The 22,611-nt window shown below is 43.0% G+C and overlaps 1 protein-coding gene and 2 pseudogenes across 1 annotated transcript; all 3 read left to right on the plus strand.

Annotated features, from left to right (window-relative positions):
* The first annotated feature begins 3,355 nt into the window (after window positions 1–3,355).
* Window positions 3,356–3,870, plus strand: LOC128561852 (protein S100-A11-like). Its single transcript, XM_053556526.1, has one exon. The coding sequence runs from the start codon at window positions 3,396–3,398 to the stop codon at window positions 3,711–3,713; it is 318 nt and encodes a 105-aa protein (XP_053412501.1). The 5' UTR covers window positions 3,356–3,395; the 3' UTR covers window positions 3,714–3,870.
* Window positions 3,871–13,567: 9,697 nt separating this feature from the next.
* LOC128562096 (zinc finger protein 329-like) lies at window positions 13,568–15,300 on the plus strand (annotated as a pseudogene).
* Window positions 15,301–19,574: 4,274 nt separating this feature from the next.
* Window positions 19,575–22,611, plus strand: part of LOC128561959 (liprin-beta-1-like) — a 31,627-nt pseudogene continuing 28,590 nt past the window's right edge.

Below are 22,611 nucleotides of genomic sequence, written 5' to 3' on the forward strand. Positions count from 1 at the left end.
GTGCCAGCCACACACACCTGAGCTGGCGGGTTCAAATCCAGCCCGGGCCTGCCAAACAACAATGACAACTACAACCAAAAAATAGCTTGGCATATGTGGCAGGTGCCTGTAGTCCTAGCTACTAGGGAGGCTGAGGCAAGAGAATCACTGAAGTGGGAGTTGGAGGTTGCTGTGAGCTGTGATGCCACAGCACTCTACCCAGGGCAACAGCTTTGAGGCTCTGTCTCAAAAAAAAGAAAAGAAAAGAAAACTGAAATGTTTATATTGAATTCCTAGAATTTACAATCTATTTCTTGGTCTAATACTGGCAGGCCATACAATGCCAGAGAGGGGAATGTGTAAATATCCTCCTGGAACATGATGCCGATCCAAATCTTACAAATGTCCATGGCCCTGCTGCTCTCCATTATGCTGCTAATACGACTTATTAATAGCAGCAAAACTACTTTCATGGTTGGGCAGTTTGCTTGGACTGTATTCTGTATGCACTAGGAGCCATGGCTCAATGGTAGATTTTTTTTTGAGACAGAATCTTAATTATGTCGCCCTCGGTAGAGTGCTATGGCCTCACAGCTCACAGCAACCTCAAACTCCTGGGCTTTAAGTGATTCTCTTGTCTCAGCCTCCCAGTAGCTGGGACTACAGGTGCCCACCACAATGCCCAGCTATTGTTTATTGCAGTTGTCATTGTTTAGCTGTCCCGGGCCAGGTTGGAACCCACCATCCTCAGTGTAAATTGCTGGTGCCGTAGGTTAAGAACTTCCTCAGGAGGCCAGGTGCAGTGACTCATGCCCGTAATCCCAACACTTCAAAGTATTTTGAAGAATTGCAGACGATATAAGCACCTGTGACTAAATGACCTCTTTCAGTCTTTACAACAATCCCTTCCAGTAGATACTGCAGATAAATTATCTCATTTTAGGCTTGGTTGAATTCCCCAATGTTTTATGGCCAGGCTATTGCACAAGGGAACCAGTTTCTTCTTTGTTAAATGAGAACAAAATATGAATTATTTGTATAGTTGCCAAACACAGAAGCATATAGCCTTTCTTATTTGCTAGTGTCAAGGCTTATAAATATTTCAGGCCAATCCTGATAACTGCCTTATGCAACACCAAATACAGGCAACCTTTAATCATCTCCTACCTCTCTGTTAGAATGTTTTGTGTATTTTTGAGATTTTTAGTAATCCAACGACTGTGTACCTACCAGTCAAATACCTATCAAGTTCCAGGCCCTGCATCCTGCCACTTCAACAGCAGCAGACCCTTTTTAATCTAGCTTTCTTTCATCTGTTAAATAGAGATGATAATACCCTTCTTGCAGAGTTTTTGTAATGGTTAGAGATTACTTATGTAGGGTGCTCAGTAAATGGTTTATTTTCATTCCATAATTAAGGAAATAAGCTCCTTCTTCTGTCTTTCATTGGCAGTACCCCTCTGGAGAAAATATTTTATGTTATTATATATTATATAATATATTATATATATAATATATATTATATGTTATTTTAAAGTTTCAGACATAGGATAGTTTCCCCTGATTGCATATCAAAATCATATACACATGTAAAATCAGTTTGGATTTATATGATTTATCTATGTCTCCCACTGGATGGGAGCTTCTGTGAGTGAGTTGGACCCCAGTTGTTCAAGGCAGTCTCTTCATCTACCATGATGGTGCCTGATCAGCGAACCTCTCCCAGATTCTGGTGGTCATAATTGGAGATTTTTCAGAGTTAGTGTCCTTTCCTGGTATTATCACTTGCATGAGAGCCACACTGGAGATGTTTCCATGTTAGTGCATTTTCCAGTTGGTTTGGAAATTCCCAGAAGAGATCCTTATGAGGCTAGGCAAAAGTCTGGTGACATGAGTGTCATCTAGTCTGGACCTTCAGAAGCCATAGATAGAAGTTCTTTGAGGCAGGCCAGGCATGGTGGCTCATGCTCGTAATCCTAGCATCTGGGAGGCCAAGATGGGCAGATCATTTGAGTTCAGGAATTGCAGACCATCCTGAGCAAGAGTGAGACCCCATCTCTACTAAAAAAAAAAAAATATAAAAACTAGCCAGATATTGTAGCTGGTGCCTATGGTCCTAGCTACTTAGGAACTGAGGTAGGAGTATCACTTGAGCCTAGGAGTTTAGGATTGCTGTGAGCTATGATGACACCATGGTACTCTACCCAGCATAACAGAATGAGACTGTCTCCAAAAAAAAAAAAAAAAATTTTTTTTTCAAAAGAAACTCTTTAAGGCTAATTGTTGTTCTCCCTTTGGCACCATTCTAAATTGGGGGATAATTCTCTTAGTGGAAAAGAGTTCACAAAAAGTGTTCCAGGGGAAGGAGTAGGAAGATGAAGACTCCCCATTGCTCTCAGTTCAGAGGAAATAAGAAACTACACACCAAACAGCACAGTTGGCATTTGACTACCTACCCTTGAAGGACTGGTATCAAGTGCTCAGAACACAGAAGCCTTTGCTCTAATTCTCCAGGGGACTGTAAAGAAAAGTGGTGTAGAAGTGGAAATGGGGGTGGAAATACTCGATGTTGAGTCTCTGAGCAAGACGCCAAGGTTTCAGACTGCCATCCGGCTCCCAGACTAATCAACAGGAGAAAATAGGGATAGGAGGTGACTGAGCATGTTTTTCTTATATTCTGGAAAATCAGAAAGATGGTATGGGTGTACAGTCTCTAAAGAGTGAGTAGAGAGGGGGCGGCGCCTGTGGCTCAAGGAGTAGGGTGCTGGTCCCATATGCCGGAGGTGGTAGGTTCAAACCCAGCCCCGGCCAAAAACCACACACCAAAAAAAAAAAGAGTGAGTAGAGAATGAATGTTAATAGGAATGGGAAATATGAATGGGTGTTAAAATTAATAATTAACCTTTTTTTTGAGACAGGATCTTGCTCTTTTGCCCAGGCTAGAGTGGCGTGTGTCAGCCTAGCTCACAGCAACCTCCAATTCCTGTGCTCAAGTGAATCCTCCAGGCTCAAGCGATCTTCCCACCTCCCTCCCATAGTGCTAGAATTACAGGTGTGAGCCACTACATCCAGCCATACTGTCCAACCTATTCTTAGCACAGATAAAGCTTTCCTACATTTCCCTGAGGCTCCCCGTTTCTGGCTCAGATATCCCACAGCATCTGTGAATAGGTGCTGTTTTGTGTGTGCACACAGTGGTCTCCATTCACTTATGAACCACTTGTGCACAGATTCTCTTAGAAGGCATTTTTTTCTTTTTTTTAAACTCAAAATGCCCCTGTAGTGGCCCACCAGCTTGGGAATGGGGACATTGGTTAATGAAGACTATCAGCCAGCTTTTGAAAATCTCTTAAAATAGAGTCACAACTTGCCGCGCTGCTCCCAGCCACAGCCTCGGTGCCTCGCTCAGCTCCAGCATGGCAAAAGTCCCCAGCCCCACTGAGACCGAGCGGTGCTTTGAGTCCCTGATCGCTGTGTTCCAGAAGTATGCTGGAAAGGACGGTTACAGCTACACTCTGTCCAAGACTGAGTTTCTGAACTTCATGAACACAGAGCTGGCTGCCTTCACAAAGAATCAGAAGGACCCTGGCGTGCTTGACCACATGATGAAGAAACTGGACCTCAACTCTGATGGGCAGTTAGATTTCCAAGAATTCCTTAATCTTATCGGAGGCATGGCTGTGGCTTGTCATGAATCCTTTCTCAAGGCTGCCCATCCTCACAAGCAGATGTGAGGACCCCACCTGGCCTCCAAACCCACCCCATTTCCTTCTAGACCCCATCATCAACCCCTCCTCAGAGCCCACACATCCCCTGAGCCCAGCACATCCACTACCCCATGCAGGCCTCACTTGCAGTTAGCAATAAAACAGTATCATTTTTTAAAAAACAGAAAAAAAAAAAAAAAAGAAAATCTGTTAAAATAACTTTTTTTTTTTTTGAGATAGAGCCTCAAGCTGTCATCCTGGGTAGAGTGCTGTGGCATCACAGCTCACAGCAACCTCCAACTCCTGGGTTCAAGCAGTTCTTCTGCCTCCACCTGCCAAGTAGTTAAGATTACAGGCGCCCGCCACAACGCCCAGCTATTTTTTGGTTGCAGCCGTCATTGTTGTCTGGCGGGCCTGGGCTGGATTCCAACCTGCCAGCTCAGGTGTATGTGGCTGGCACCTTAGTCGCTTGAGCCACAGGCACCGAGCCCTCTTAAAATAACTTTAATAACTTTAAAAATACATAAATAGTACCAAATGGCAGGTCTACTTTGAGTTTGAGTTATTTGAGGATTCTCTATACTTCCTTCCAAAAAGGTTGTTTTGGTTTGCGGCCCCACCAGCAATGTAAACGTGTTCCCATGATGATGGCTGCAACCAAAAAATAGCCTGGCATTGTGGCCAGCGCCTGTAGACCCAGCTACTTGGGAGACAGAGGCAGGAGAATCGCTTGAATCCAGGAGTTAGACGTTGTTGTGAGCTGTGATGCCACAGCACTCTACCCAGGGCAACAACTTGAGGCTCTGTCTGAAAAAAAAAAAAAAAAAGGTAGTTTTGATTTGCATTTCTCTGATGATTTGGGATGAAGGATTTTTCATATGTTTTTCGCCATTCGTCTGTCTTCTTTGGAGAAGGTTCTATTCATCTCTCTTGCCCCTTGATATAAGGGATGGTTGGCTTTCTTTATGTTGATTAATTTGAGTTCTCTGTAGATCCTAGTTATCAAGCTTTTGTCTGATTCATAATATGCAAGAATCTTTCCCCATTCTGATAGTTGTCTATTGGCTTTGGTTGTTGTTTCCTTAGCTGTACAGAAGCTATTTAATTTAAATCATTTTATCATAAGGACATTTGCACTAGACTGTAACAATCACAGCTCAATTTACAATTGCTAAACTATGGAAACAGCGTAAATGCCCACCATGCCAGGAATGGATTAACAAGCTGTGGTATGTGTATACCATGGAATCCTATTCAACCATTAAAAAGATGGAGATGTTACATTTTTTGTATTAACCTGGTTGGAGTTGGAGCACATTCTTGTTAGTAAAATATCACAAGAATGGAGAAGCAGGGCAGCGCCTGTGACTCAGTGAGTAGGGCCCCGGCCTTATATACTGAGGGTGGCAGGTTCAAACCCGGCCCTGGCCAAACTGCAACAAAAAATAACCGAGCATTGTGGAGGGCACCTGTAGTCCCAGCTACTCAGGAGGCTGAGGCAGGAGAATTGCCTAAGCCCAGGAGTTGGAGGTTGCTGTGAGCTGTGACACCACAGCACTCTACCCAGGGCAATAAAGTGAGACTCTGTCTCTAAAAAATAATAAAAAATAAATAAAAGAATGGAGAAGCAAGAATCCAGTGTACTCAATTCTAATATGAAGGCAATAGATGAGCCTAATACAAGGGGTGGGGTAGGAGAATGAGGGAGCCAGGGCGAGGGGAGGAGGAAGGGGGCTGGGGGCCATGCTATATGACACACCTCTTGGGGGTGGGACACAATTATAAGAGGGCCTTTATCTAAAGCTAGTGAGGCCCAGAATGGTGGCTGATGCCTTTAATCCTAAGCATTCGGGGAGGCTGAAGCAGGAGGATCCCTTGAGCTTATGAGTTCCAGACCAGACTGAGTAAAATCGAGACCCCCCTTCTCTACTAAAAAAATAGAAAAAATTAGCTGGGCATTGTGGCGGGTCTCTGTAGTCCCAGCTACTCAGGAGCCTGAGGCAGAAGGATCTTCTGAACTCAGGAATTTGAGGTTTCTGTGAGGTAGGCTGATGTCATGGCACTCTAGCCTGGGCAATAGAATGAGACTATCTCAAAAAAAAAAAAAAACCTTCATGAAAGTGGTAAAAACTTCGTTAGGCAGTACAATATAGTTTTTATTTTATTTTATTTTTTTAGAGAGAGAGTCTCACTTTATCATTCTTGGTAGAGTACCATGGCGTCATAGTTCACAGCAACCTCCAAGTCCTGGGCTTAGGCAATTCTCTTGCCTCAGCCTGTCAAGTAGGTGGGACTACAGGCACCCACCACAACACCCGGCTATTTTTTGTTGCAGTTTGGCTGGGCTGGATTCGAACCCGCCACCCTCAGTATATGGGGTCGGTGCCCTACCCACTGAGCCACAGGTGCCTCCCACAATATAATTTTTTTTAAAAAGGATTTGATGGTGTTTAGCAAAATAAACATGAGCACAAATTGTTTTGAGAAAGACCCAGCGCTAATTTTAGGAAAGCTTTCCTTTGGGGGTTTTTGTTTGTTTCATGGTTATGTGTTCCGTAGCAATATTAAAAATAACTGTCTCAAAGTACATCATGTAACATGTTTTGCAGTAAGTATTTTGACAGTGTCACAAGGCATTTCAGAGTTTAGGGGAGGGCAAGCCTCACATGTCCATTTGGTGAGATGAGGTCGTGGGGGACTAAGTTCAACTTTCATAGCTAAAGCTAACAAATGTTTTGGTTGTGAAAAAGTATGACAATGTTATTTACTATTCAATAGCTATTTTGAATAGCTATTTTGAATTTCACCTGAAATTCCATGCTTTAAGCTTTTCTAAAGCTTGCATAATCTTGACCACCTACAAATGAATAAGTCTAGGAGATGTAGGCCAAAGGAGATGTCTTCAAAATGGCCTTAAAGGCCAGGTATCTGGGCTGAAAAGAAAAAGATAAGATTAATCTGGGCTGGGGAAGCAGCACCTGAAACAAAAATTATCCCACAAGATCCATAGACCAAATCTTAGAGCACACAGTGTAATGTAGTTGTTTTAAAACTTTACAACCAGCAGAATACATTTAAGAAGTAGACCGTATGGGTGGTGCCGGTGGCTCAGTGAGTAGCGCTCCTGCAGCTCAGTGAGTAGGGCGCCTGCCCAATATACCGAGGGTGATGGGCTCGGGCCCAGCCACGGCCAAACTGCAACAACAACAAAAAATACCTGGGCGTTGTGGCAGGCGCCTGTAGTCCCAGCTGCTCGGGAGGCTGAGACAAGAGAATCACCTAAACCCAGGAGTTGGAGGTTGCTGTGAGCTGTGACGCCACGGCACTCTACCGAGGGTGATAAAGTGAGACTCTGTCTCTAAAAAAAAAAAATAGCTGGGCGTTGTGGTGGGCGCCTGTAGTCCCAGCTACTCAGGAGGCTGAGGCAAGGGAATCGCCTAAGCCCATGAGTTGGAGGTTGCTGCGAGCTGTGTGACGCCACGGTACTCTACCGAGGGCAACAGAACCAGACTCTGTCTCTACAAAAAAAAAAAAGAAGTGGACCATAGGCTGGGCACAGTGGTTCATGCCTATAATCCTAGCACTCTGGGAAGCTGAGGTGGGAAGATCACTAGTGCTCAGGAGTTTGGAGACCAGCCTGAGCAAGAACTCCATCTCTACCAACAGAAAAATTACCCAGGCATTGTGGCAGGTGCCTATAGTCCCAGCTATGCAGGAGGCTTAGTCAGGAGGATCGCTTGCACCCAAGAATTTGAGGTTGCTGTGAGTGAGGCCGACTCCACGTGGAACAACAGAGTGAGACTCCGTCACAAAAAAAAAAAAAAGAAAAGAAAACTCAGTTCATCAAACTTGAGGGAAATGGAGTTCCCTCTCCTATATTTTGGCATAGGTAGAATTGTACATTATTAAAGGAGATTTACAAACAGGTATGCATTCAGGATTTTTTTAAGAATACAATGAGGGGGTGGTGCCTCTGGCTCAAAGGAGTAAGGCTCTGGCCCCATATGCATGAGGTGGCCAGTTCAAACCCAGCCCCGGCCAGAAACTGCAAAAAAAAAAAAAAAGGAATACAATGAGGCTCGGTGGCTCACACCTGTAATCCTAGCACTCGGGGAGGCAGAGGCAAGTGGACTTCCTGAGCTTATAGGTTCAAGACCAGCCTGAGCCAGAGCAAGACCCTGTCTCTAAAAATAGCTAGGCATTGTGGCAGGCACCTGTAGTCCAGCTACTTGGGAGGCTGAGGGAAGAGAATCACTTGAGTGGGGGCACCTGTCGTTCAGTGGTTAGAGCACTGGTCTCATGTTGCAGGGATGGCAGATTCAAACATGGCTGGGGCCTGCTAAACTAAAAAAAAGAGAGCGAATCGCTTCAGCCCAAGAGTTTGAGGTTGCTGTGACACCATGGCACTCTACAGAGGGCAACAAAGTGAGACTGTGTCTCAAAAAAATAAAAATAAAAAATACAATGGAATCACAGAACTTGTAGGCTAGAAGATATATTAAAGTAGTGCTACCCCGAGTCTGATTCGGGGACTGGCACCAGTCTGGGAGCTGCTTGTTAGCAGTGCACCACCAGGTAACCACAGGGGTTGAGAGCAAGTGTTTAGAAACCTCATGGCAACTTGCTGCTGGCCTACTAAACTAAAAAAAAAGTGAGAGAAAGAGAATCCCTTGAGCCCAAGAGTTTGAGGTTGCTGTGAGCTATGACCACACAGCACTTTACTGAGGGTAACAAAATGAGACTCTGTCCCAATTAAAAAAAAAAAAGAAAGACTAATTTTAATGCAAGAAAGTCAAGGTTCAGAAAGATGACATGACAAAAGGTAACAGCTCAAACTTAGGTCTTCTGATTAATTACAACACATTCTCTTTCCATCCTCACATAGAGCATTATTTTAAAGTCGCAAAATAGTACCTGATGTTTAGTTTTATGAAGATAGAGTTCCTTCACTTTAGGTGAAAGGAGACTAGTGCTTTGAAAATATTATTTATTGTTGCAATGTATGCTGCCTTCCAATTGTTTTCCTGTATAGGTGAAATGAAAACACTTAAATAAGAAGCTCAAAGAAAACAGTAAAGTCTGAGTGTGTTTTCATCAGCCTTCACATTCACCAGAAGTACTACTTGCACTGTTCTTCGCATGTGTTTTAAAACGTCTCTCGCAAAAGATGTAGACTTACTTCATTGATAAGCCCTTCATTTTTTTTTTCAAAGTATGCAAAACGAAGGCTAAACAATCAAAACAAGGGGTAAAAAATCTGGGGATTTAAATAGCTGGGCGTTGTGGCGGGCGCCTGTAGTCCCAGCTACTCGGGAGGCTGAGGCAAGAGAATCGCTTAAGCCCAGGAGTTGGAGGTTGCTGTGAGCTGTGTGAGGCCACGGCACTCTACCGAGGGCCATAAAGTGAGACTCTGTCTCTACAAAAAAAAAGAAAAAAATCTGGGGATTTTGTCTGATTTAGCCCTTTTCCTCTACTCTGTGTACCCTATTGTATCCTAATACACAGAGTGGTGGATATAGGAACACATTTTCCTTGTGTTTGAGATGATACAGGGTCAGAGGAGAAAATAACTCTTATACTCCTGTGAAACCCACTATTTTAAAGATTTACCAGAGTTGAAAAATACCAGAGGTGGCAAACAATGTATACACATTTTAAGACCTGTTATCTGTGTATTACTTTCGAAGTTGAATTGAATTGTGGTACCAGTATGTAATATGATGTTCACTCAAAAGATGGCATTAATCAAATGAATGCTAGCATCACCATGTGACAGGCATGAATAGGATACTTTTTTCTTTAAACCCTGTATACATTTTTTGGTACTCTCTGTAGTTTTGAATTTTGTTTTGCTTTTCATTATTTAGAAGTCGACTATCTGAGATCTGCATTAGAAGCTCCTTTGAATGTATCTTTTTGCTACAACGGAGATATCATCCAGGCTGATAACGGAGCCAGGATTATTTAATGCAACATCCAAATTAGTCCTTGGTGAGCTCTTTCCCCCAGACATTGAATTTTCAGTTCCTGTAGAATATATCTGAATTGGACCAGGCAAGGGGCTCACACCTGTAATCCTAACACTCTAGGAGGCTAAGGAGGGAGAATTGAATGAGCTCAAGAGTTTGAGACCAGCCTGAGAAAGAGCAAGATACTGTCTCTTTACTAAAAATAGAAAAATAATTAGCTGGGCATGTGGGGGGAGCCTATAGTCCTATCTACTCAGGACAATGAGGCAGGAGAATCACCTGGACTCAGGAGTTTGAAGTTGCTGTGAGCTATACTGACACCATGGGACTCCAGCCTGAGCAATAGAGTGAGACTATATCTAAAAAAAATAAATAATAGGGCGGCGCCTGTGGCTCAGTGAGTAGGGCGCCGGCCCCATATGCCGAGGATGGCGGGTTCAAACCCAGCCCCGGCCCACACTGCAACAACAAAAAAAAAATAGTCGAGCGTTGTGGTGGGCGCCTGTAGTCCCAGCTGCTCGGGAGGCTGAGGCAAGAGAATCGCGTAAGCCCAAGAGTTAGAGGTTGCTGTGAGCCGTGTGACGCCACGGCACTCTACCCGAGGGCGGTACAGTGAGACTCTGTCTCTACAAAAAAATAAATAAATAAATAAATAAATAATAGGGTGGTGCCTGTGGCTTAGTGAGTATGGCGCCGACCCCATATTCTGAGGGTGGCGGGTTCCAACCTGGCCCTTGCCAAACTGCAACAAAAAAGATAGCCGAGTGTTGTGGCAGGTGCCTATAGTCCCAGCTAATCCGGAGGCTGACGCAAGAGAATCTCCTAAACCCAGGAGTTGGAGGTTGCTGTGAGCTGTGACATCACAGCACTCTACCAAGGGTAAAAAATAAATAAATAATACATCAGTGCTGAATGATGTACCACTATTTTACCAATTATCTTAGTTTTTTTTGTTGTTTTTTTCACTCAAGAACAGGCAATATTAGCTGAAAATTTTTTTCTCTGTTTCAATTGTTTGCTTTGTGATTTCACTTTGGGGTGACTTTTCATCTTTAAAATGTTTTAAGTTTTTAATTCAAGTAACATGATTTTGTATTTGAATGTCAAATTATAAAGAAAACCACATTCAGCTTAGTTTGGCCTTCATGTCTTGAAATCTGTTTTAAAATACTATTGGAAAGGGGCTCAGCTCCTGTAGCACAGTGGTTACGGCGCCAGCCACATGCATCAAGGCTGGCAGGTTCGAGCCCGGCCCAGGCCAACTGAACAGCAATGACAACTGCAACAAGAAAAAAATAGCTGGGCGCTGTGACAGGCACCTGTAGTCCCAGCTCCTTGGGAGGCTGAGGCAAGAGAATCGCTTGAGCCCAAGAATTTGAGGTTGCTGTGAGCTGTGATGCCATGGCACTCTACCCAGGGTGACATAGTGAGACTCTGTCTCAAAAAAAAAAAATACTATTGGAACTGAAGTTTATAGATGAAACAAATACTTACTATCCTTCTTTGTGGAACTACATCCAGGTTCTTAGCATGACTACACTTGTAAATATCACACTCCACCAGGCTCTTACTGTTTGTGCCTCTCTCTTGGTTATTACTGAAAATTATTTTCTCTGCTTTTTCATTACATGTGCCATTCATTGCTTTCATTCACTGCTTTATAGGTTCCTTTTTAGGAAAGTCTTGTGGGTGGCACCTGTGGCTCAAAGGAGTAGGGCACCAGCTCCATATGCAGGAGGTGGCAGGTTCAAACCCACCCCCGGCCAAAAAAAAAAAAAAAGAAAGTCTTGTGTTTTTATTGCTATAATACTGAAATTTCATATTCAGTGTTCACCATGAAGATTTTGTTGTTGCTGTGAGAGAGGACAGTTGGCTTTCATATAACCTTATTTTCTTTCTGGAATGACAGAAGGTATTCGTCTTTTACCTTTTCCCTAAGACAAAATCTGGGGGTTAAGTGTGCCCTTTTAATTTTATTATTATTATTATTTTGAGACAGTCTCACTCTGGTACCCTGAGTAGAGTGCTATGGCATCATAGCTCACAGCAACTTCAACCTGTCTTTGGCTTGAGTAGTCCTCTTGCCTCGGCCTCCCCAGTAGCTACAACTGTAGGAGCCCACCAAAACACTCTGCTAGTTTTTTTATTTTTAGTAGAGACAAAGTCTTGCTCTTGCTCAGGCTGGTCTCAAACTCCTGAGCTTAATCGATTCTCCCTCCTCAGCCTCCCAGAGTACTAGGAATACAGGTGTCAACCACCACACGCAACAATTGTGCCCTTTTTAAAAAAAAACAAATCATTAACATATCAACCTTAAAACATTTCAGTCTAAAGGATAAGTAGCTTCTCGTTATTGTTCCATGTATTAACTAAAGTGACTTCTAACTTGATGTTGTGTCATTTTTAGATATTGAAGTACAAAAAATGAAAAAGGATGTGGAGTCTTTGGTGGTGGCAAAAAAAGAAAAGGTATTCAGATGAAATTTAAATATTTATGTGGATATTTTGTAACACCATTTTGAGAATTCCATGCAATTTCATGAGATAGTCCCATTCAGAAAGCATGTACTCCGAACACTACTGACATGAAACGGCAAGCATGCTCTCTTCCCACCCAGGTGTACACCCTCCTAGTGCTAGCAGTTGTCATCATGGCTGTGTGCACAAAAGAAGGTGCCAAGCACTGGGAACCCCACCATTGTGAATTTAGAAAATATTCCAGAGTTCAGACCTGTTCTGTATTTTCAGGTGGCAAATAAGAGAAAGGATTCATTCCATAGCACATCCTTTCTGTGGTCATTGGAAATTCTGATGGAGGTAGCTTCATGGCAATCTTAACTGTGAAATGATGGTTTTTTTCTCTATAGACACATTATTTCCTTCCTGCTCCTGGCTGCTTTCACGTCTGGGATTATCTCTGCTATCCTGAGAGATGAAATACTAGGAAACAGAGACAGGGGCTTTGCTGTAGCTACCTGGCCTAACACCAAGATCTCTGAAGTTTTCTCCAGAGTTGGATCTGCTCAAGTGCATCGGGTGTTTCATCCTACTGAGAGCATGGCTACAGTTACCCGCTACGGCAATGTGTGTTTTCATGGCTGACCTGACCACCTGCAGATCTAAGCAGGCACCACAGTCAGGCTCAGCTCATGTCATCAGAAGTGTTCTTCCCTGGTACACCTGAATGAAGAGAACAAAGGGACACTTTCTCAAGAAAAGATTAACTTTGGGTGGCACCCGTAGCTCATTGCGTAGGGCGCCAGCCATATACACCAAGGCAGCCAGGTTTGAATCCATCCTGGGCCAGCTAAAATCAGCAGTAACAACTGCAACAAAAAAATAGCTGGGCATTGTGGCTGGTGTCTATAGTCCCAGCTACTTGGGAGGCTGAGGCAAGAGAATCTCTTAAGACCAAGAGTTTGAGATTGCTGTGAGTTGTGATGTCACAGCACTCTACAGAGGGTGACATAGACTCTCAAAAAAAAAAGAATAATTTCAAGGATATAAAAATAACATCATTTATTTTGCAAATACAACTCTTAAGAGAAGAGGCAGACCCCGCCTCTAAATAAAAACAACTGGGCATTGTGGCAGGCACCAGTAGACCTAGCTACCAGGGAAGCTAACACAAGAGAATTGCTTTGAGCCCAAGAGTTCGACGTTGCCTTGAGCTATGACGCCAGAGCACCCTAAGGGCAACAAAGTGAGATTCTGTCTTAAAAAAAAAGAAAAGAAAAGAAGTCGAAAGAAGGGCAGCAGGACCCAGGTGAGGGACCGGGACACCGGGGACACCGGGGCAGCGTTGAAAGGTTTTATGGTGGGAGCCATTCTGCGTCTTTCTACAGCTGGAATAACTTGTTCTGAAGTGCCACTCATGCTGTTTATCCAGTGAGTGTACAAGCAGCCTGGGGCATGAGACTGAAAATGACAGCCCAGAATATTCCTGAAGAAAAACTATCTTGTGCTGGGGTGGCGCCTGTGGCTCAGTGAGTAGGGCGCCGGCCCCATATGCCGAGGGTGGCGGGTTCAAACCCAGCCCCGGCCAAAACTGCAACAACAAAAAAAATAGCCGGGCGTTGTGGCGGGCGCCTGTAGTCCCAGCTACTCGGGAGGCTGAGGCAAGAGAATTGCGTAAGCCCAGGAGTTGGAGGTTGCTGTGAGCTGTGTGAGGCCACGGCACTCTACCGAGGGCCATAAAGTGAGACTCTGTCTCTACAAAAAAAAAAAAAAAAAAAAAACTATCTTGTGCTGTAGAAATGGAAGGATTTCCAAGGGAGGTTCCCTGTTTCTCCCTTTTAGGGGAGGATGGTTGGGGGGGGGCATTTGAATGCAAGTTCACACCGTTCACCATCTCAGACAGTTCCTATGACAAATGGTTTTCATGTACATGATTCAGATGTTAGAAGTCTGGATTGTGACTCAGCCTTACACAGTTGTCCCAAAAGTTATGCAGCTAAGGGAACTGGTTGACAGTAATGACTATGAAAAAGCCTTCAACTATTCCACAGAAGTTGTTCAATTTGGAAGAAGTCAAATGAGAGGGAGATCTTATAAATACCCAGAAAGTGTTAAATCTTTTAACCATTTTACCTCCGTTGGCCATAAGAAAATAATTAAAAGGGGCAAGAAACTGTATGAGGGTAAGGAATTCGGGGACATTTTTACCCTGAGCTCATCTCTTAATGAAAACAGGAGGAATCACCTGGGAGAAAAACGGTATAAATGTACCGAATGTGGCAAATGTTTCAAACGGAACTCTTCCCTTGTTTTGCATCACCGAACTCACACTGGAGAGAAACCTTATACCTGTAATGAGTGTGGAAAATCCTTCTCCAAGAACTACAACCTGATAGTGCATCAAAGGATCCATACAGGCGAGAAACCTTATACATGCAATAAATGTGAGAAAGCATTTAGTGATGGGTCAGCTCTAACACAGCACCAGAGAATTCACACAGGTGAGAAACCTTATGAATGTGTAGAATGTGGAAAAACATTCAACAGAAATTCATCCTTGATCTTGCATCAAAGAACTCATACAGGGGAAAAACCTTATAGGTGTAATGAGTGTGGGAAACCCTTCACTGACATCTCCCACTTTATTGTGCATCTGAGAATCCATACAGGTGAGAAGCCCTATGAGTGTAGCAAATGTGGAAAGGCTTTCCGAGATGGCTCATACCTCACCCAGCACGAGAGGACTCACACTGGAGAAAAGCCCTTTGAATGTGCAGAGTGCGGGAAGTCCTTCAATCGAAACTCTCACCTTATTGTACATCAAAAGATCCATTCTGGAGAGAAACCCTATGAATGTAGAGTGTGGGAAAACATTCATTGAGAGTGCATACCTCATCAGGCACTAGAAGATTCATACTGGTGAGAAGCCCTATGAGTGTAATCAAGTGGCAAAGCTTTCAGGGACAGCTCCTGTCTGACCAAGCACCAAAGAATTTACACTAAGGAGACCCCATACCAGTGTTCAGAATGTGGGAAATCCTTCAAGCAGAACTCTCACCTGGCAGTACATCAGAGACTTCACAGCAGGGAGGGATTCAGCCAGTGTCCTCAATATGGGAAAACATTCAGAGCTCATCTCTTGTCCAACATCAAAGAACACACCCGGAAATAAGCCCATGGAAACATAATGCATGTGGGCTACACTCTTCTTCCAATGTGCTCTCAGAATTCTACATGAAGGAGGTGTGTCTTAGATGGGATGTCTCCCTGGTCAGTAGAAAAGTTTTTTTTAAGAGATGAGGTCTTGCTGTGTTGCACAGGCTGAATTCCTTGCCTCAAGTGATCCTCCTGCCTTGCCTTCCCACAGTGCTGGGATTACAGGTGTGAGCCTTTATGCCCAGCAAAATTCTTTAAGCTATCCAGTGAATTGATGAACATGAGACATTCCATAGCCTTATTGCTAACTCTGTTCATTTTGGTCTGGAGACAACAAAGGATGGTAAGAAATGTAGAAAAAGCTTCAGGGGGTAGCACCTGTGAGTAGGGTGCCAGCCCCATACACTGAGTGTGGTGGGTTTGAACATAGTCCTGGACAAACTACAACAAAAAAATAGCCGGGTGTTGTGGTGGGCGTCTGTAGTCCCAGCTACTCGGGAGGCTGACTGAGAATCGCCTAAGCCCAAGTGCTGGAGGTTGCTGTGAGCTGTGATGCCATGGCACTCTACCGAGGGTGACAAAGTAAGACTCTGTCTCAAAAAAAAAAAAAAAGCTTCGGGGATGATTCAGTCCATATCAAACATGACAACACATACACTGGAATGAAACATGAGCATGAAGAAAGAACTTCCCCTTGAGATGTCCATCCATTTCTGCATCAGAATGCTTAAACCAGAAAGAACTTGTGAATGTATTCAGTAGGTAATCGGTATGAGGAATCCTTTAATAGGAGTTCCCACCTTACTGTACATAAACTTTTAGTAGAATCAAAGTTTTTAAATCAGGAAAATAACTTTTTGGCAGGAGCTCTTACAGTCTTTATCAACAAGCATGTACTGGTGAAAGATTGCATACAGTACATCACCCACAGAATTATAGTAGATTTTGCTGTTTGAATGTATTTCTGTATTATAGTCCTGTCTGAACACTGAGGACCTGTTTCAGAAAGGGAAACTCAGTGAACAAATGGCTTGTGAATAAACAGTGAAATTGTCCCTCCTAAGACTCAGAAAAGCTCATGCTAAGATGGGAGGGCTGCTTCCAGGAAACACAATTTGTTTCTTTAGTTGTAGAAACAAAAAATGCTGAGTGGTTATGTTTACATTATCACCCCCTCAGTGCCATTGTTATTCATTTAGGATTCTAATTTGTTCGATTCAGCTTCTCTGAACCATAATTATAAAGTTTTTTTTTTTGCCATGTTGAAAATGCATATTATATAATAAAAAGAAGGCATAATATAGGTTTACTGTCTTTATAGCCATGTAAACATATGTGCATGTATGGATATAGATTGAAAGTGGATGGTGGAGAAATAAATGTCTGGTTTCTTTATAAAAAAAAAGACTCTTAAGAAGGGCATATGTTTTCTCTAAAGGAAAATAATTAGATGTCAGGGATAATGATAAATACTAAGTAGTATGAATATAAAGTATTAAAAGTACTATGTAAAACCCAAAATGGAGACTTTAAAAAACATTGTAACAAATAAATGAAACTAAGATTTTATAGTTTAGAAGTTGATGTAGGGTGGCACCTGTGTCTCAAGGAGTAGGACGCTGGCCCCATATACCAGGGGTGGCGGGTTCAAGCCCAGCCCCAGCCAAAACTGCAAAATAAATAAATAAGTAAAATAGGCTGTTGATTAAAAAAAGAAGAAGAAGTTGATGTAAATCTTTGTAACTTACAGAATTGCATTTGACAATATATATATATATATTTTTTTTTTTTTTTTTTGAGACAGAGTCTCTCACTTTGTCGCCCTGGGTAGAGTGATGCATTTGACAAATTTAAAATAATTAAAGGAGGGCCAAGCCTGGCACGGTGGCTCATGCCTGTAATCTCAGAACTTGGGAGGCCAAGGTGGGTAGATTGCCTGAGCTCAGAGGTTCAAGACCAGCCTGAACTCATCTCTAAAAATAGCGCTATGGTGGGTGCCTGTAGTCTCAGCTACTTGGGAGCTGAGGCAAGAGAATCGCTTAAGCTGAGGAGTTTGAGGTTGCTGTGTGCTATGATGCCACAGTACTCTACGAAGGGTGACAAAGTGAGACCCTGTGTCTAAATAAATAAATAAAGGCAGGCCAGGCACAATGGCTCTTGCCTGTAATCCTTGCACTCTGGGAGGTTGAGGCAGGTGGATTGCCTGAGCTCAGGAGTTCAAGACCAGCCTGAACAAGAACAAGACCCTGTCTCTAAAAATAGCCAGGTGTTGTGTTGGTCACCTATAGTCCCACCTACTTGGGAGGCTGAGGCAAGAGGATCATTTGAACCCAAGAGTTTGAGGTTGCTGTGAGCTATGATGTTACAGTACTCTACTGAGGGTTACAAAGTGAAACTCTGTCTCAAAAATAAATAAAGTGAGAAAAGCTATTATGAAAATAGTCTGCAGTGTTACTAATAAAATAGGACTAGAAGCAAATCAAGTAGCCAGGACTTCATGCTCCTGCCTCACTGTCCCTTGCTTGCCTGGGTACTTACATTTTAGTTTATTGTTCGTTTAACTGCATCTTTTCCAGAAGACTCTAAACTTTAAGGGCGCAGGGCTTTGCCTATTTCACTAGCTATTCTATCTTGAGCTCTTATCACAGTGCTTGACACATTTTAAGTGCACGTTAAATATTTGTTGAAAAAATGGGAATGATGAAATAAGTCACAGTATATCCCTACTTGGTATTTGTGCGAAAATAAAAATAGAGGACAAATAGCAACACTGAAAAGGACTGCTAATGTAATAGTCAAAAGAAAAATAGGACAGAGTATTGTAGCTACTAGTAAGTAAACTATTAAAGCATGCTAATCACGGAGATAGACATATTAGGATCATTCACTGAAGGCCACTACCTTTTTTTCTTTTTTCTCCTTTTTAAGTTTTTGATACCATGTCCATATACAAACATATGCTCATCAGAGAATCACAATGAAAGAGTGAGGAAGGGAGAGTTTGTGGGGAGAGACCCAGGGGTGAGGTGAGAGTGTTGGCTTCCATGGGCAGCTATGAGAAAAGGGAGCTTCAGTAAGGCCCTGCACAGCCATTCTGCAGAGCCATCAAGAAGACTCCCTGTGGCCCAAACAGTTCAGAGCTTGACTTCTCTAGCTACTTGAGAGGCTGAGGCAAGAGGACCACTTGAGCCTAAGAGTCTGAGGTTGCTATGAGCTATAATGCTACAGCACTCTACTGGAACAAGAAAGTGAGACTCTGTCTCAAAAATAAATAAATAATAAAATAAAATAATTAAAAGATTTGTATAGGCTCGACCCCATAACTCAGTGCTTAGGGTGCCAGCCACATACATGGAGGCTGGCAGGTTACAACACGGCCGGGGCCTGCTAAGCAACAATGACAGCTGCAACAAAAAAATGGCCAGTTGCTGTGGTGGGGCACCTGTAGTCCCAGCTACTTGGGAGGCTGAGGCAAGAGAATCACTTAAGCCCAAGAGGTTGCTGTGAGCTGTGACACCATGGCACTCTATGCAGGGTGACATAGTGAGACTCTGCCTCAAAAACAAAACCAGGAAAAGGAGTCTCTTCAGAATCTTTCAGAGATAACTTTTACAGATTACAGCATAGGAATGTATTCAACTTCCAATACATGTAAATTGCCTAAATATCTCCAGTAACCCAGACCCTTGTAACCTCCAAAACATCATGCTAAATGAAAGAAGCCAGACAAAAAGGTCAAATATTATTTGATTTCATTTATAAGAAGTATCCAGAATAGATCAATCCATAGAGACAGTGTGCAGAGTGGTGAGTGGAGGGGAGAATGGGGAGCCACGGTTTAATGGCAAGGGATTTTACCATGGAAATGAACTGGAACTAGGCAGAGGTAGTGGTTGCACAACACTGTGAACATACTAAATGCCATGGAATTATTATTAATAATTTAACATAACAAAATTGAGAAGTGATTATCTCCCAGTCACGCTATTTGATGTTCTTTATGACCGTAACTAGACTTCCATAGACCTCACAGAAACCCCTTATTAGCTTGCTAGCAGGTTATTTTATAAACCATTGTCCATCTAAAGCAAACTTTTCAGAATTTTTAAGATTTAATAAAATTATTCTCACCATTGATTTTTAATCAATAACCTTTGCAGGGTATAGTCCAAAAGCAGGCTCATGACTGCTGGGCCTTAGCGCCAGAGTCACGGGTAGCTAGAAATGACAAAGCAGTCAGTGGTAACAGCAGTAATTACAGTCTTTTTTGTCTTGTCAGTTCAATAAATGGTGACATGATTTTGACATGAGTGTTGAAACGTTGATTATAATACCACTAAGTTGTGCCATCAAAAGCCTTCAGTTACTGTCTCCTCCTTGGTCACTGGTGGTAAGAAAAAAAAAAATTTCAGTTACTATGAGCAGCAGACCTGGATGCCCTGGGCCTTCTATCCTCTTTTGCAAAAAGAGAAAAAGAAGGCAAGAGATGTCAGAAAAATGAGAACAAGCAAACCAAAGCATCTTTGCATAATACTAAAACAATATGACATACTCTGTTACTATACTTGCCAATTCAAATAACCAAAAAGCTCAGAATAAACACTTTCTGATTGTGCCTTCATTTTTTTCTTCCTTTGAGAAGAATATTTACAGTAACGGGGGTAGAATCTCCTTATATTGCTGATAGAGAAGCTTGGGACTAATGGCTGCTTTGTAAAATAATTGTATTGAGCTTCTGTTGACATAGTGACAATCTATGTATGTGAACTGTAGTATAGCCAAATCTGTGTCATAATTGTTAGAAAAGTAAGACATCTGCTGGTGATTATTCCAGTTATGCAGTATCTCCATATCTTTTGAGGAATGATAACAAATAAAATTTGAACTTTTCTCTACCCATCCTACATACTTAAGTCCCTGAACACACTAGTATAGAATAACAGTGAAGGTGGTGGTCTTGATGCTTTTGTTGTTGTTGTTTCTTACGTAGCCTTCAGAATTGATTTTTTCAGATTCTAATGTGGTGTTTGCTATTGGTAATCAATGTGTTAGTTCAGTCATTCTTTTAAATCAGTTCATGTCTGCACTATGATTGTTTAATCTTGAGCCTGGTGTGTACTTATGATGATGCACCTTGATGCTGAATTTCATTATTCTCATCTATCTCTCAGGATAAACTTCCAGCAGGAAGCAGCCCATTTGGGAGCCTCCCTGCCAAAGCCCCGGGACACGATGATGACCCCGTTGACACTAGAAAAGCCAGATCTTCCTTTGGTTGTGGTTTTTTTAAAAGGAAGAGTAAGAAGAGGACAGCAAGTGCCCACAAACTGGGTGCGTGTGGCTGCCAGGCCTTTGTCCTGATTCCTTCAGAAGGAGGAAAAGAACAGTCTCTTCCCTTCCCCTTATTCCCTCATTCCTTTATTCCTTTATTTATTTCTCTTTGTCAGAAATGAAAGCTAATGACTTGGTGGGAAAGTTAGCAAAAAATGCTTTGGTAGATTTAATTTAGTGGTGTGAAGATACAGACTCTCAGCCTGCTCTCTCCTATGGCATAAACTTAGTGAAAAGTGATTCCCTTTGTAGTTTCCCATCTGTTTCCATAGTGGGTAACTTAGCACTGACAGTCTGTCGGTGGAGCCTGTGTGTAGCACTGGCAGCACGGTGCGGTGCGGTCCTCCAGCGTGTGTGTCTGTGAGGAGGAGTCTGCTCCGTGTTTCATCTTGTCAGCCCGTGTCCTCTGTTTGGCTGCGTGCATCGTGGGGGAGTGAAGATCACAAATGATGTGCTAGTGCACCCACCTTAGGTATCGTGTCCCAGCGTGCCAACCCGCACCAGCACTGTGCTCCAAACCCTTCCTATCTCCACTCTTGGCACCTGCGATCTCTAGAAAAACAGCTGGCAGCAATCAGAAAAAAACAGTTCTTTATTCCAGAGTGTTCATTTCACTTTCTGCAAAGAAGGACTCTGTAGAGGCTTACCTTCCAAGCCTAAACACTGTTTTAACCAATGCTAAAGACACCTTGTGTGTAGCCCTGAGAGGACTCTGAAGTACACAGCATCTCTACAGGTGCAGGGCAGGAATGCCCTGGCATTGTACATTCCGGCTCTTTCACCCTTGAAATGCATATCATCACACACTAGCTCCCAAGTCCTTGCAGTCCTTCTTCACACTTAAATTTTCCGCAGCTTACAGAAAGAATGTTTTAGAAGGTTTGTAGAAGACATCAAAGATGATAATTTGAGGCTTACTTCTCTTAGGGGAACATAGTCCATTGCTTTGAAGATGGAAGTAATATTTAGTGACAGCAGGCTGGGTGTGGTGGCTCATGCCTGTAATCCTAGCACTCTGGGAGGCTGAGGCAGTAGGACCCTTTGAGGGTAGGAATTTCAGACCAGCCTGAGCAAGAGCTGTCTCTAATAAAAACAGAAAAATTAACTAGGCATTATGCTGGGCACTTGTAGTCCCAACAACTCAGGAAGCTGAGGAAGGAGAATCGCTTTAACCTAGAAATTTGAGGGTGCTGTGAACTAGTCTGACAGCACTCCAGCCTGGGCAACAGAGTAAGATTCTGTCAAAGAAAAAACAATACTCAGTAACAGCAGAACTGTACATGTTATGGACAAGTCACCCCCGAAGTGATTTTGGAAGAGAGGCAGCCCAGTTTTTCTCTTTGTAGGGCACAAGACAGCAGAGTAAAAGTTTTCAAAATGAAAAATAGAAATATGGCTGGGTGCGGTGGCCTCGGCCTCTAATCCTAGCACTCTGGGAGGCCAAGGCAGGAGGATCGCCTGAGCTTAGAAGTTGAAGATGAGGGTGGCGCCTGTGGCTCAAGGAGTAGGGCGCCGGTCCCATATGCCGGAGGTGGCGGGTTCAAACCCAGCCCGGCCAAAAAAAAAAAAAAAAAAAAAAAAGAAGTTGAAGATGAGCCTGAGCAAGAGTGAGATCCCATTTCTACTTAAAATAGAAAAACTAGCCATGCATTGTGGTGGGTGCATGTAGTCCCAGCTACTTGGGAGGCTGAGGCAAGAAGATTACATGAGCCCAAGAGTTTGAGCTATGATGACACCATAGCATTCTAGCTGGGGCAACAGAGGGAGACTGTTTCCAAAGACAAACAAAAAGACTAGAAATATGAAGGTTCTAAAGTGGGAATAAGCGAGGCAACATTTTCCACGGCACCTGTATCCACCATGGCTGTAGAATTTGAACTGGAAAAGTTCCTTTAGTTTACTCCAATAGATGTTATTGCCTTTTATAGGTATCTGCATATACCCACATGGACCACGTGTTGTTGGTCCACGTGAGTATCTATGTATCTACATATACTTCACGTGGATCAACA

The sequence above is a fragment of the Nycticebus coucang genome, chromosome 12 (assembly GCF_027406575.1).
Source record: "Nycticebus coucang isolate mNycCou1 chromosome 12, mNycCou1.pri, whole genome shotgun sequence".
NCBI classification, from domain to species: Eukaryota; Metazoa; Chordata; class Mammalia; order Primates; family Lorisidae; genus Nycticebus; species Nycticebus coucang.

Coding starts and splice junctions, on each gene's coding strand:
- LOC128561852 (XM_053556526.1), top strand. CDS start 3,396: ATGGCAAAAGTCCCCAGCCCCACTGAGACCGAGCGGTGCTTTGAGTCC.